Source organism: Panthera pardus, unplaced genomic scaffold, assembly GCF_024362965.1.
Source record: "Panthera pardus isolate Hobbes unplaced genomic scaffold, ASM2436296v1 HiC_scaffold_11, whole genome shotgun sequence".
NCBI lineage: Eukaryota > Metazoa > Chordata > Mammalia > Carnivora > Felidae > Panthera > Panthera pardus.
The window spans coordinates 20,800,945-20,813,211 of NW_026526666.1; the positions used below are offsets into that span (position 1 = coordinate 20,800,945).

The 12,267-nt window shown below is 35.7% G+C and overlaps 1 protein-coding gene across 5 annotated transcripts in view; it reads left to right on the forward strand.

Moving 5' to 3' along the window:
- The window catches only part of DPH5 (diphthamide biosynthesis 5), a 52,043-nt gene that overhangs the window by 4,351 nt on the left and 35,425 nt on the right, over positions 1-12,267 (forward strand). For all 5 annotated transcript variants that reach the window (XR_002082170.2, XR_002082171.2, XM_019457645.2 and 2 more), the window contains exons 3-4: positions 4,365-4,489; positions 12,023-12,131. Coding sequence is in view for 3 of the 5 variants with exons in the window: in XM_019457645.2 (XP_019313190.1) it covers positions 4,365-4,489; positions 12,023-12,131 (234 nt within the window). In the remaining 2 variants the exon portion in view is untranslated. The remainder of the gene's footprint in view (positions 1-4,364; positions 4,490-12,022; positions 12,132-12,267) is intronic.

Here is a 12,267-nt window from a genome sequence, read left to right on the forward strand (position 1 = left end):
ATGGAAGAAACAAGCATAATAATTTGCTATACTTGTTCTTGGGCATCACTCAAATAACTTTCATTTTCTTCCAGTATGTATGTTCCCTCCCTTTTCTTCCTAATCTACTTCATCTGGGTACCAACTCGCTCTACTTCCTGTCTTCCTATCTGATAGCTGTGGAATGATATTGGAGGGATAGAGGAGAAGACAGTAAAGGCCTTCCCACTGAGAAAGATGAGGCAACCAGCTATGACCTTCATTAACTTCCCATTAACTTCCCATTTGTCCTTGCCCTAAATCTGAATCTGTCTTCCCTCCAGTCTTAGAAAATGACTTGTTAGGCGCGTCTGAGTGTCTCAGTCAGTAGTGTCCAGCTCTTCATTTTGGCTTTGGTCATGATCTCACAGTTTGTGGGATTGAGCCCTGCATTGGGCTCTGCGCTGTCAGCACAGAGCCTGCTTCAGATTCTGTGTTTCCCTCTCTCTGCCCTTCTGCTTGTATTCTCTCTCAAAAAAAAAAAAAACAAAAAAAAAAAGAAAAGAAAATGGCTTGTTAGATTGAACTTCTCTTCCTGTTCAAGACTAAGTAGATGTGTTTTTCTCAAACTTCTTTCTCTCCCTTCCTCTGAAACTTTATTCCCATCAGTTATTCTTTCTTCTTTATGTTCAGTCTGTCTTAATATGCTTCTCCCCTGAACCTGAAACCATATTTAGGTATTGTCTCTTCTGAAAACTCTCTCCTTTAATTTTTTTTTTTTTTATGTTTATTCATTTTTGAGACAGAGACAGAGTGCAAGTCGGGGAGGGGCAGAGAGAGGGAGACACAGAATCTGAAGCAGGCTCCAGGCTCTGAGCTGTCAGCACAGAGCCTGATGCAGGACCTGAGTCGAAGTCAGATGCTCAACTGACTGAGCCACCCAGGCACCCCAAAATTCTCCACTTTTAAACATCTTTTCTCCATAGTTACTATTCTCTTATTTATCCAAAGTTTTTGAAAAAGCAGCATACTTTTATTGTCCCTGCTTCACTCATGTCTCATACTCCTGTGAGCTGATTTCCATTCCTCTGAAATATTTGTTTGTTGAGCAGTTATTTAATAGCTGAGAATGCCAGAGGATACTTTTCAATTCTTACCTGTTTTACTGCTTTTGACATACTTGCTCACTCCTTGAAGCTGGCTCTTAAGACATGACTTTTTCTTAGTTTTATTTGTACTTTTCCATTTTTCTCAGTCCCTTTTGTAAACCCTATTTCTCTGTTCTTTCTTTAAATGTTAATGTGTGTGTGTGTGTGTGTGTGTGTGTGTGTTTAAGATTTTGTTAAGATTTTGTTTACACATTCTACTTCTGGCCTGTACTTTTCTATTTTTTTTTTTGACTAGGTAATACATTGTATGGTATAAAATTAAAAAGATATTAGGGGTGCCTAGGTGACTCAGTTGATTAAGGGTCCCAACCCTTGATTTTGGCCCAGGTCATGATCTCACAGTTTGTGTGATCAAGCCCCATGTAGGGCTCTGTGCTGATAGCATAGAGTCTGCTTAGGATTCTCTCTCTCTTTGCCTACTTAGGATTCTCCTCTCTCTTTGCCCCTCCCCTAGTCTCTCTTTCTCTCTCAAAATAAATAAACATTTAAAAAAGAATTTAAAAGATACTAAATGGTATATACATTGCAATATTTCTAGCCCAGTTCCCCTTCATAGAGGCAGTTATTACTAATTTTTCATGTATCCTTCCAGGAATACCCAAAAGTAATTTTAATTTTGAGTTTTTACCTTGCCCTCCTTATACAAAACCTGCCAACTTAAAGCAAGAAGCTTTAAACATTGCTTTCAACTTAAAGCAATGAATTTTTTGAGTTTTACCTTCATTTTCATGGAGGAGATTAGGGCTGATGCTATACAAAAACTGGCTAATGAGTCATTTGATAATGTATAATATAAATTTAAAATTATTTGTTAAATTATACTGCTTTTCCCCCCTGCCCCTTCCCTGACTCTTACTAGATTCCATGCTTCTATAGCACTTAATGATGTGGTTAGATAATTCCCCACTAGACATTATAAGCCACAGGACAGGGGCCATTTATGTCTCATTCAGCACTATTTGCTGACAACAAGCATAGAGGTTGGCTTGGAGGTGGTGTATAGGAAATATTCTTTGGGGCACCTGGGTGGCTCAGTCAGTTGAACGTCTGACTTCGGCTCAGGGCATGATCTCACAGATTGTGAGTTTGAGCCCCGTGTCGGGCTCTGTGCTGACAGCTCGGAGCCTGGAGCCTGCTTTAGGTCCTGTGACTCCCTCCTCTGCCCCTCCCTACTCATGCTCTGTCTCTCTCTCCCTCAAAAATAAATAAACATTAAAAAATTTTTTAAAAAAGAAATATTTTTTGAGTAAATGAATAAACAAGTAGGTAAATTAAGAATAATGTAATACCAGTTTCTTACTACTTTTATTATCTCTTCCCTTTTTTACATTTTTTTTCAAAAGGATCAGCTATTTGGTTGTAATGGAGTGTTTGGGGTGTAAGTGTACGGTTATGCATATGTGGATAATTTTTTTTTTAATATTGTGTTTCAATTAGATAATGAAATGTTTCTTAAGTAATAAATATGGAGTGATACATGATAGAAGTCTTGAGAAGAGTGGGGTTTTCTGTTGTTGAATCATAAAGTATTGAATAGGATTTAAAATTACTGCTAGCATTAAGCTAGTCACATGTGATTTTTTAAATTTTTTTTAAGAAATGTTATAAGTTCAGTGAGTGATGGGCATTGATGAGGGCACCTGTGGGTTGAGCACTGGGTGTTGTATGGAAACCAATTTGACAATAAATTTCATATTAAAAAAAAGATGTTAGAAGTTCAGGAAAAAAAGCGTTTCCTTCAGTTTTCAGTAATCATGTGTATGTCTTAGATATATGTGAATATAAATGTTCTACCACTGATAAGTTTTCTGGGCTCATGAAATTAAAGGAAGTTATATGCAAATGAATGATTAAGAAAAAATATAAAAGTGAAAATAGAACACTTTTTATCTGTAAAAACGTCATTGTCATTGGGAACTTCTGGAACATCTCTGCAAAGATATGCAGAGAAAGGGAAGGGATCTTTTTTCAAGAACAGATTCTAGTTAAGTATTAAGAAATAGTTATCTGAGTTGGAACTATAGCCTTTATCTTCAAATGCTTAATCATTTGCTCATTTACTCTTTTGCTTGACAGATATTGAGTACCAGATAACGCTTCTATTATAGCAGTCCTTGTAACATTTGACTTCTAATATAATCTTTATAGCTCAAACTTCTCAGTATGTAAGAAATAGTATTTGTCTATGCATCCACTTTTACTATATTTGAATTACATATTATTCCACGGGAAATCAGTTAATAAGATTCATGACTTTGCATAATAGTTTGTAACCACTGCCATATGACCACTGGCACACCAGTTCACTCTCTGTACTTACATGCTGCCACCCATTAAGGTCAGCCTCCTGGGTTTATTCTTTAGAGTTGAACTTCACAGAATTGGTTCACAAAGCAGTTTGTGTTGAGACTTCCTATATACTTAGAATTCTTTTCTCTCCCCTGGATCTCTGCCTTTTTAGCAGGAAGTAGGAAATACAGTTGTTATTTATTTATTTATTTTTTTATTTATTTATTTATTTTAGAGAAAAAATGAGTGGGGAAGAGGTGCAGAGGGAGAGAAAGAGAATCTTAAGCAGGCTTCATGCTCAGCACAGAGCTTGACGTGGGGCCCATCCCATGATTCTAGGATCATGACCCGAGCCAAAACCAAGAGTCTAACACTCAACCGACTCACCCAGGCACCCCAGAAATACAGTTTTCAATCAATCTTTCCTGCAATTATATAGGAATGTTTGCTGGTTCTGTAAATGACTGAATCTTAATTTTCTATTATTTCTCATTGAAGTTACCTTTTATTTTAGCCAGAGTCCTATAGGTTTTCCTATGGAAAATTTAATTAAACCCAAATTACCATGTATGTTTATAGTTATTATTTAATATATTCATTTTTATTAGTATGTTTATGAAGTAAGACTCGTACAAACATGTTCTCTGTTCATTCTACAGTATTCTGCCTGGTCTGTTAGACTCAGATTTAGATAAATTTAAAATGCAGAAAGTCTCAGATGTTAGGAGGTCTACCTCCTCTTGGGATATTAAGATAGCCCCAAAGACAGAGTTTAATTGCAACATGTTATAGAGTGCTAGCTCACTGATGAGTCCTATTCAGTGATCTATGTATGGATGTCTGGATGGTTGCCAAAATTTGCACCAGCCCCAGACAGAGATTAGTGTGTGTGTGTGTGTGTAAATGGTCACCTGCTGTCTCATTTTGATATTGGACTTAAATCTGTAGGAAGAGTTCTACGGAAGAAAATTGATTCTTGCTGATAGAGAAGAAGTGGAACAAGAAGCAGATAATATTTTAAAGGATGCCGATATCTGTGATGTTGCATTCCTTGTGGTTGGTGATCCATTTGGGTAAGTCAAAGCAGATATTTTAATTTATTTGCTTGTTTTTAACTCGGTAAGAATTATTCCATTTAAAACTTTTACTTGCCAGGTCCTAATAAAGGACTGTGTTTACCTAGGTTCTAAAATCTCATAAACTTTCATTATCTTTGAGATTAGTGAAGAAAATCTGCTTGATAAGGATGTCATCATATGTAACTCTTACATTGGTTATTAAGGGTCTGTTCTAAAGTTTGTATCATTGCTTTTGCTATTCTTTTAGAAGATAACTTAGGACATCAAATGACCTAACTAGTATATCATTATTAATAAGTTTATTACATTATCAAGAGTTATAGCTGCCATTTATTTTTCAGGTAAATTGCAAGCATCTTCTGATTCCTTTATCCTAGGCTTTTTTGTTTTTCTTTTTTAATCACTTCATATTTATCAACATTGTCACTTTACTTGCCTTGAATTTAAAAATCTGTCAAGCCTCAGATTTCAATTTCTTATATCCCTTGGGAGCTCTGTTCTTTCCCCATTACTAAAAAGATGGGTTTCTACTTGTCTAGTCAAGCATCATCAATCTCTAATGTCAAGCAAAACAGAGGAGTTCTTTGTCTCCAGCTGGTGACCCAAGATTTATGTCACAGATTTAGGGAACATAAGGACAATTAAAGCACTATGAACTCACCACCAAGGATGTTTTTCAAAAAGAATGGAGTTACATGTGCATGTGTCTGTCAAAAAAAAAAAAGTAATTTACATCAGTATGGTATGCCAGAGATTATGTTTCCTTATTATGCTTGGTTGCAAATGACATTGTATAATCACACATTTAAAAATAACAGTTTGTTTTAGCCTATGACATTGTTTTCTGTAAGTCTTCCTCCAAATTAACAGTACCTATTTTTCCTTTATTTATTTCTTTTAGCCAGAAAATAGTAAAATAAAATAAAGGTGATGAAAAATTCTATGTATAAAATGTCTTGAAACTCTTGTAGGATTTTCTCATTAGTGCACTGGATTCCTGCCAAAATTCCATATTTTTTTATAGTGACACCTTCTGAACTCACCAAACTTTCTTACTTGATGGTATAACAATTCTTACAGTCACCTAAAAGAGTAATCTCAGAGTTACTTTTGACTTCCATGGCATCTAGTCACTGACAGAGCCCAGTAAACCAGTGCTGCTCAATGTGAGGTTTATAGATTGGTCCCAGCCCACAAATTTTCTAGTCCATGATGAGAACTACAGAAATTGAGAGTAAACATTTAGAAATTCTATAGCAGTTTTTAGAAGTAATTTTATCTCTGCTGAATCTCATAATTATAATTTGGAGCTTATATTTTGTATTTTATATTTTATTTTCCTAATCATTAATTTTGATTGCATTTTACAAAACTATTGTTCCATGACCATTTAGAACTTAAAATATTGACCTTTTACTAGTTAGTATGAGAAGCACTGCTTTTGACCTTTCTTTTTGTTAACCAAATTTTTTTAAATCTTTTTTATTCCCTAGTTTAATATAGTAGCCTTTTGTCTGGTCCAGGTACAGATTCTTATTTCATTACCTATGTTGTAGTCAAATTTATATTTGTGAAACCACAATTTGAAAATCTTACTTGAGCTCAAAGTGAGAATTAGTAGCTCTGTCCGTTGGCCAGACATGAAAGGTACTGTCCAGCCTGCCCTTCTAACTGTATTTGGTTTTCTTGTACTAGTTTGCCCACACTCATGCCAACCAGTTTGTTCTTCCACCATCATCTTGATTTCTCATTCTATACATCTGTTCAAACTCTTCCCTGCATCTATAATACCTTTTGGTATATTTCTGATTGTCAGAGTCCAGCCATCTTTTGAAGCCTAACTCAGACATCATATTCTCAGTGATGCAGTCTTTTATTACCCAGATGAGAAGTTCTGTTTCTAACAGCTAAAGTATTATTCATATGAGTTTTCATACATTGCCTCACAATGTATTTTTTTAATAAATATATACCTCTACCTTTTATATTTGTAGGCTGTCCTTCACAATTTTATCTCCCTAGTTTCCCTCACAATATAGTAGATATCAATGAAATATTAATGGAAAGAGTTGTTTAATATTTTGCCTGGGGTCACAAAGGAAGATGAGGCATATCTTAGACTGACATTTCTCCATTCAATAAATATCTTTGGAACACTTATATCATGACAGGCACTCCTACATGCTGGATATATGTTAGATGATAAAACACGGGCTTCACAGTTTAGTAAGGGAGGCTGACATCAATGAAAGAAAAAATAACAAATTTAAAATTTTGATAGGCCTGTCAAGGAAAAAAAGGACTCACAGGAATAGGCTAATTTGTGCAGGGTATATGGAAAATCCTTTTTGTTGAGGTAATATTTAAACAGGTGTCTGAAAGATGAAAGGAATAGCTGAAGGGAAGAACATTGTAAGCAGATGGAACAGCAAGAATGTATTCAAAGACCTAGAAGGCCAAAGTGACTGGAGTAGCAGGGAGAGGGAATGAGAGGGAGTTAAAGAAGTAAGTGAGACCCAGATCTTGTAAGGCCTTGGTGGGGGTAGGGTTTTGTTTGAAGTACTCTGGCACATCTTTGGTGGTTTTTAAGCAGGAAAGAATCACAGTCTGATTGACATTCTTAAATGACCATTCTAAATGCTTGCATGAAGGGATTTAGGGAGACAGGGTGGCTCTGGTAGAAGACAGAAAAAGGCAAACTGGGAAGAATTTAGAAGGAGGAATGCCAGTATTATGTATGTAGGTGAGGAAAAGGAAAGAAGCAAGTTTTCCAGAATTCTGGCTTTAGTGACTGAGTAGTTGATAGTGCCAGTTCTTGAAATAAAGAAAACTTGTAGGGGAAAACAAGAATTGGTTCTGGAAATGTTTTAAATTTGAGATGTCATGTAGGCAATTTGATATCTGCTACTTGAGCTCAAGGGGTTTTCTTGGATGTGTGGCTTTTGAATTCATGAGTATATATGGGGTGGGAGAGAGGGAGAGATATGGTGTTTAAAGCTAGAGAAACGGATGAAATCACTTTATTTTTTTAATTTTTTTAATGTTTATTTATTTTTGACAGAGAGAGACAGACACAGAGCATGAGTGGGGGAGGGGCAGAGAGAGAGGGAGACACAGAATCCAAAGCAGGCTCCAGGCTCTGAGCTATCAGCACAGAGCCTAACGCGGAGCTCGAACTCACGGACTGTGAGATCATGACCTGAGCTGAAGTCGGACGCTCAACCGACTGAGCCACCCAGGTGTCCCTGAAATCACTTTAGAAAAGAACAAGGGGAAAAGAAGAAGACCTAGGATCAAGCCTTAGGAAACTTGTATTTCGTGGTCTGTCAAGAGCCAGAGGAGGAAGAAAACCAAGAGTGTGTTGTCACAGAAGCCAAGAAAAGAGATACTTTAGAGAGGAAAGAGTGGTGAACTCTGATACACTGCTGAAAGATTAGGTCGAGGATGAGGATAGAAAAGTGTAAATTAAAAGGCAAAGAGTTTGGAGTTTTTCTATGGTGGTTTTATGGAGGAGTTGGTGCTTGAGCTGGGTCTGTGTAGAATTCAGTAGGTGGAAATTGTGGAGGAGGTCTGTGGGACTTAGGGGGTAGAAGGGAGAATTCCACATACATGAAAAATTGAGGCCTAGAGAAAGTGCCTCGATGCTGTTACTACCCTGCTCAAAAACCTTGAGTAGACACTGAAGTTGACTTCATGGCCTAAGTCTTTTAATAGTCTATGTACTTTCTTCTTTGGTTACTCTTTGTTTTTATTGTGCTAGAGTCAGATTGTACGGTTTTGCCATTTTGTAAGTGCTTTTGCAGTATTTATCTACCATGTTTTTGCTGCTCATACTTTTTCCTTAAAATAGACTTTTCTTGCCAATTTGCTTCTTTTGTTAGCAATTTATTGACATTTAATTGGCATAACAGCACTGTGTAAGTCTAAGGTAAACAGTGAAATGACTTGACTCATATTTTGAATGGATTACCTCAGTAAGTTTAGTTAACATCCATCATACAAAAAAGAGAAAGAAAAAAACATTTTTTCCTTGTGATGAGAGACTTTAAGATCTACTCTCTTAACAACTTTCAGATATACTGTACAGCAGTGTCAACTGTAGTCATCCCCAGTTTCTTTTCAGTAAAATAGTAGATTCTTTAAGACCCAGCTCAGATGCCACCTCTTCCATGAGTCCTCCATTATTTTATTCAGGAATGAGGGCAGCCTTTTTTTTTTTTTTTTTTTAAACTCCTGGGCAATTAATTTGCTCTATGTCATTGACCAATAATCATGCATAATCTTACATTCAGATTTGTGTAATAATTACTGTACCTTGGTTATTTTTAATTTACCCACTGGATTACTATTGAGATATGGTAGTTGCAGACAGAATGGTGGGGAATGTGTACATTTTCATTGGGCCTTGAAGAATTAGGATTTGTGTGCATTAAATGCATAAACCTGGAAGAAAATACGGAATGCAGCAAAGCACCAAAATTCTTCCTTATGTACAACCACAAAAATTTTTTATTTTTAAATCCCTTTCCCCTTATCTGAATATAAACTTTGAAAAGTACTTAATCTCAAATTCTTCATTCTAATATTTTTTAAATTGTGATAAGGTTTATATAACATAATATTAACCATTTTAAGCATTTTTAAGTGTGCAGTTCAATGACATTAAGTACATTCACACTGTTGTGCAGCCATCACCATCATCCACTCTTAAATTTTGAAAGAAGGTAATTGAAAGTCAGTTAAGTCAGTTGATATAGTTCTCATCTTTTCCCTTTTATCCAGGTTACTGATAGGAATGTGGAAGTTAATCACATAAAGAATGTAAATGACTCTAAAAAAAATTGTATGTCAATAGATCTGACCCAGTCATGTGAGCAATGACAGTCTTAAGCTTTCTATCCCCATAAAGAATTTAGTTGACCAAGGTCACGATTAAACTAATTTTAATGGTGATTCCATTTTGTTATTCCATTCTTTATTTTAGTATGCTCTGTAGTCGTGTATATTTTATAAGCAATGAACACAATTTTTTTTATCCTTATGTTGTGTGCCTTTTCCTTCATGGCACACACATACATAAAAACATATCTTTTTATTCACTTGTCTTCTATTTGCTTTAATGTAGGTCATTTGATCTTTATCCATTCCATGCAATGGATGTGCTTGGCATCTAGTAGCTATTCAATAAATGTCAACGTTATTATCATTAGTCCATTTATTTCTCCAATATAAGTAAAGCTGCCGTGTATGGATTAATGTATATGACCCTTTTCCCCTCCTTCCATTCTCTCATCCCTACATTTTGGATTTTTTTTCTCCAAAAAGTTTATAATACCAAAGAAAAAAAAATCAAAAGTTTTGAACATGGATATTTTCAAGCATGTATTGTCAAATTACTTTTCAAAGGACTGTACCAATTTATAATGCTTCCAGTAGTTTATGAGAACATCACTTTCAGCATATCATTACAAATGTTAATGAACTTTCAGATCACAAGCCATAGCACTGTCAAATGTGGCAGTACTGTATCTGCAAACTAATGTTATTATAAAATAAACATACCAAGTCTTACACATTTATTTTTTTTAATTTTTTTTTTAACCTTTATTTATTTTTGAGACAGAGAGAGACAGAGCATGAATGGGGGAGGGGCAGAGAGAGAAGGAGACACAGAATCAGAAGCAGGCTCCAGGCTCTGAGCCATCAGCCTAGAGCCCGACGCGGGGCTTGAACTCACAGACCGCGAGATCGTGACCTGAGCTGAAGTCGGACGCTTAACCAACTGAGCCACCCAGGCGCCCCAAGTCTTACACATTTAAATTGGTCACCTTTATGTTCTTTATTTTATTGATTCCATTGATCAGAACATTCTTGAATCTCTTTTGAAATTGCTTTCAGAGCAATTCCAAGTAATAAGAATATTATTAAGATAAATTTATTACTATTTCTGGGCACGTGGCTCCATCCAAAATCATATATACATACGTATACACACGTGATTTTGGATAGAGCCATGTGCCCAGAAGTAGTAATAAATTTGTCTTTACACACACACACACTTTTCCAGTCACCAAAATGAAGCATTTTCATGATTCGTGATCTAGAAGGAATGCCCAATATGATGGTTTAAACCTGTGTTTCAAGCCAGTTTTTTCTTTTGCATGAAGCAGTATAATTTGGGTAATCATGATGATAAAATACCAATTTTTTCATAGCAGAAATCTGAGGCACTCATTTAATCACATTCATGGCAGTTTCACAAAATCAGATCACTTTGTCAGGTCATTAAATCTTCATAGTATACCAACCACATCTGGTCATTTTAAATGAAGTTGTGGTAAAGAGAGGTATGATTTTAAACCAGGTTTTCTTTCTGCTCATCTATTCAAATAACTCACCAAGTAACTAATTCAATATTCTTTAATCTTAGTGTTAAGTAGTGAAATGCTGTTGAAGATGATATTAAAAACATTCTTTATAACTGTCATTTATATTATTTTTTAAAAGCTTGCTCTAAATCAAATTAATGATTGTTTTTCATACTAGTTTTTATTTTATGTGTGATTAAAAACAGGCTTCCCTGGTGGGCATTTGTTAATCTGTTTCTGACTGCCTCATGGGGTGAAAGCCCTTGATCTTCCTACTTGGTATGCATTGACCAGTTGACAGGTTCTGCTGGTTTGTATGTAGTTTCTCAAACATGCTAATGTTGCTTTCCCCAGCAGGACCTGGAGTTTTCATCCAGGGGAAAAAGGCTTTTAATAATGCAGTTCTAAATTGATGTGGGGTTACATTTCATAGTACCCATACTTACATTTACATATATTCTCTCTCCACCAAAGTCTTACCTTATCATAATCATTAGATTTGTCTCAACAAAGGAAAGGCAACAGGCAGAATGTGCACTCACATACACATGCACACATACAGTTATATACAGTAACCAGACTGAGAACAGTTATAAATAAAATAAAATCACTGCTAGACAAATGTAAAATGCAACTACAATTATGTCAGATAGAACCCTAATATAAAGGCAGAAATTGATAGCCTATAAAAATGTTCTTTATCATCTTTTCTGTAGTATTTCAAAATATAAAAAAAGAAACCTTCAAAATAGAGCAGAAAGTACAGAGTAGGTCTAGTTGTGCCATCATTTAGAACTCAGAGCAGTCATTTTAAGAGTTTAAAGGGGTCCTAAGACCAAAAAGTTTGAGAATTGCTGCTCAGGAGTTCACTTGCTGAACTTCCATTCCACAGATGTGTTTGCAGGTATTAAAGGGACAAAAGAGTAAGTACAACTTCCCTTTTTCTCTGTAGCTACCAAGGCTGCTCTAAAAGGGTAACAAGTGCAGTTTAGCACCGTGAAGGGCATGTGTAGACTGAACACTTTTCTTGTCAGCCCCCAGATTGAGGAAAAGCAGCCCCCATAACCCTTTGATTGGCTTGAACTCATGAAATATTATACCTTTACTGTCTTAAAAAGTCAGTGTTACTTTAATCCAACCTGATCTTTTCCCACTACAGGGCTACCACACACAGCGATCTTATTCTGAGAGCAACAAAACTGGGAATCTCTTACCGAGTTATTCACAATGCTTCCATAATGAATGCTGTAGGCTGCTGTGGTTTACAGGTAATGCTACGAAGATTTTTTTCTTAATGGTAGTTAGCAAAAGTGTTTTAGAAAACTACAAATTGCAGGTAGATTTTGTTATATTTCATGAATTTTAAGATGTTATTTTATGTAATACATCAATGTGTACTAAATT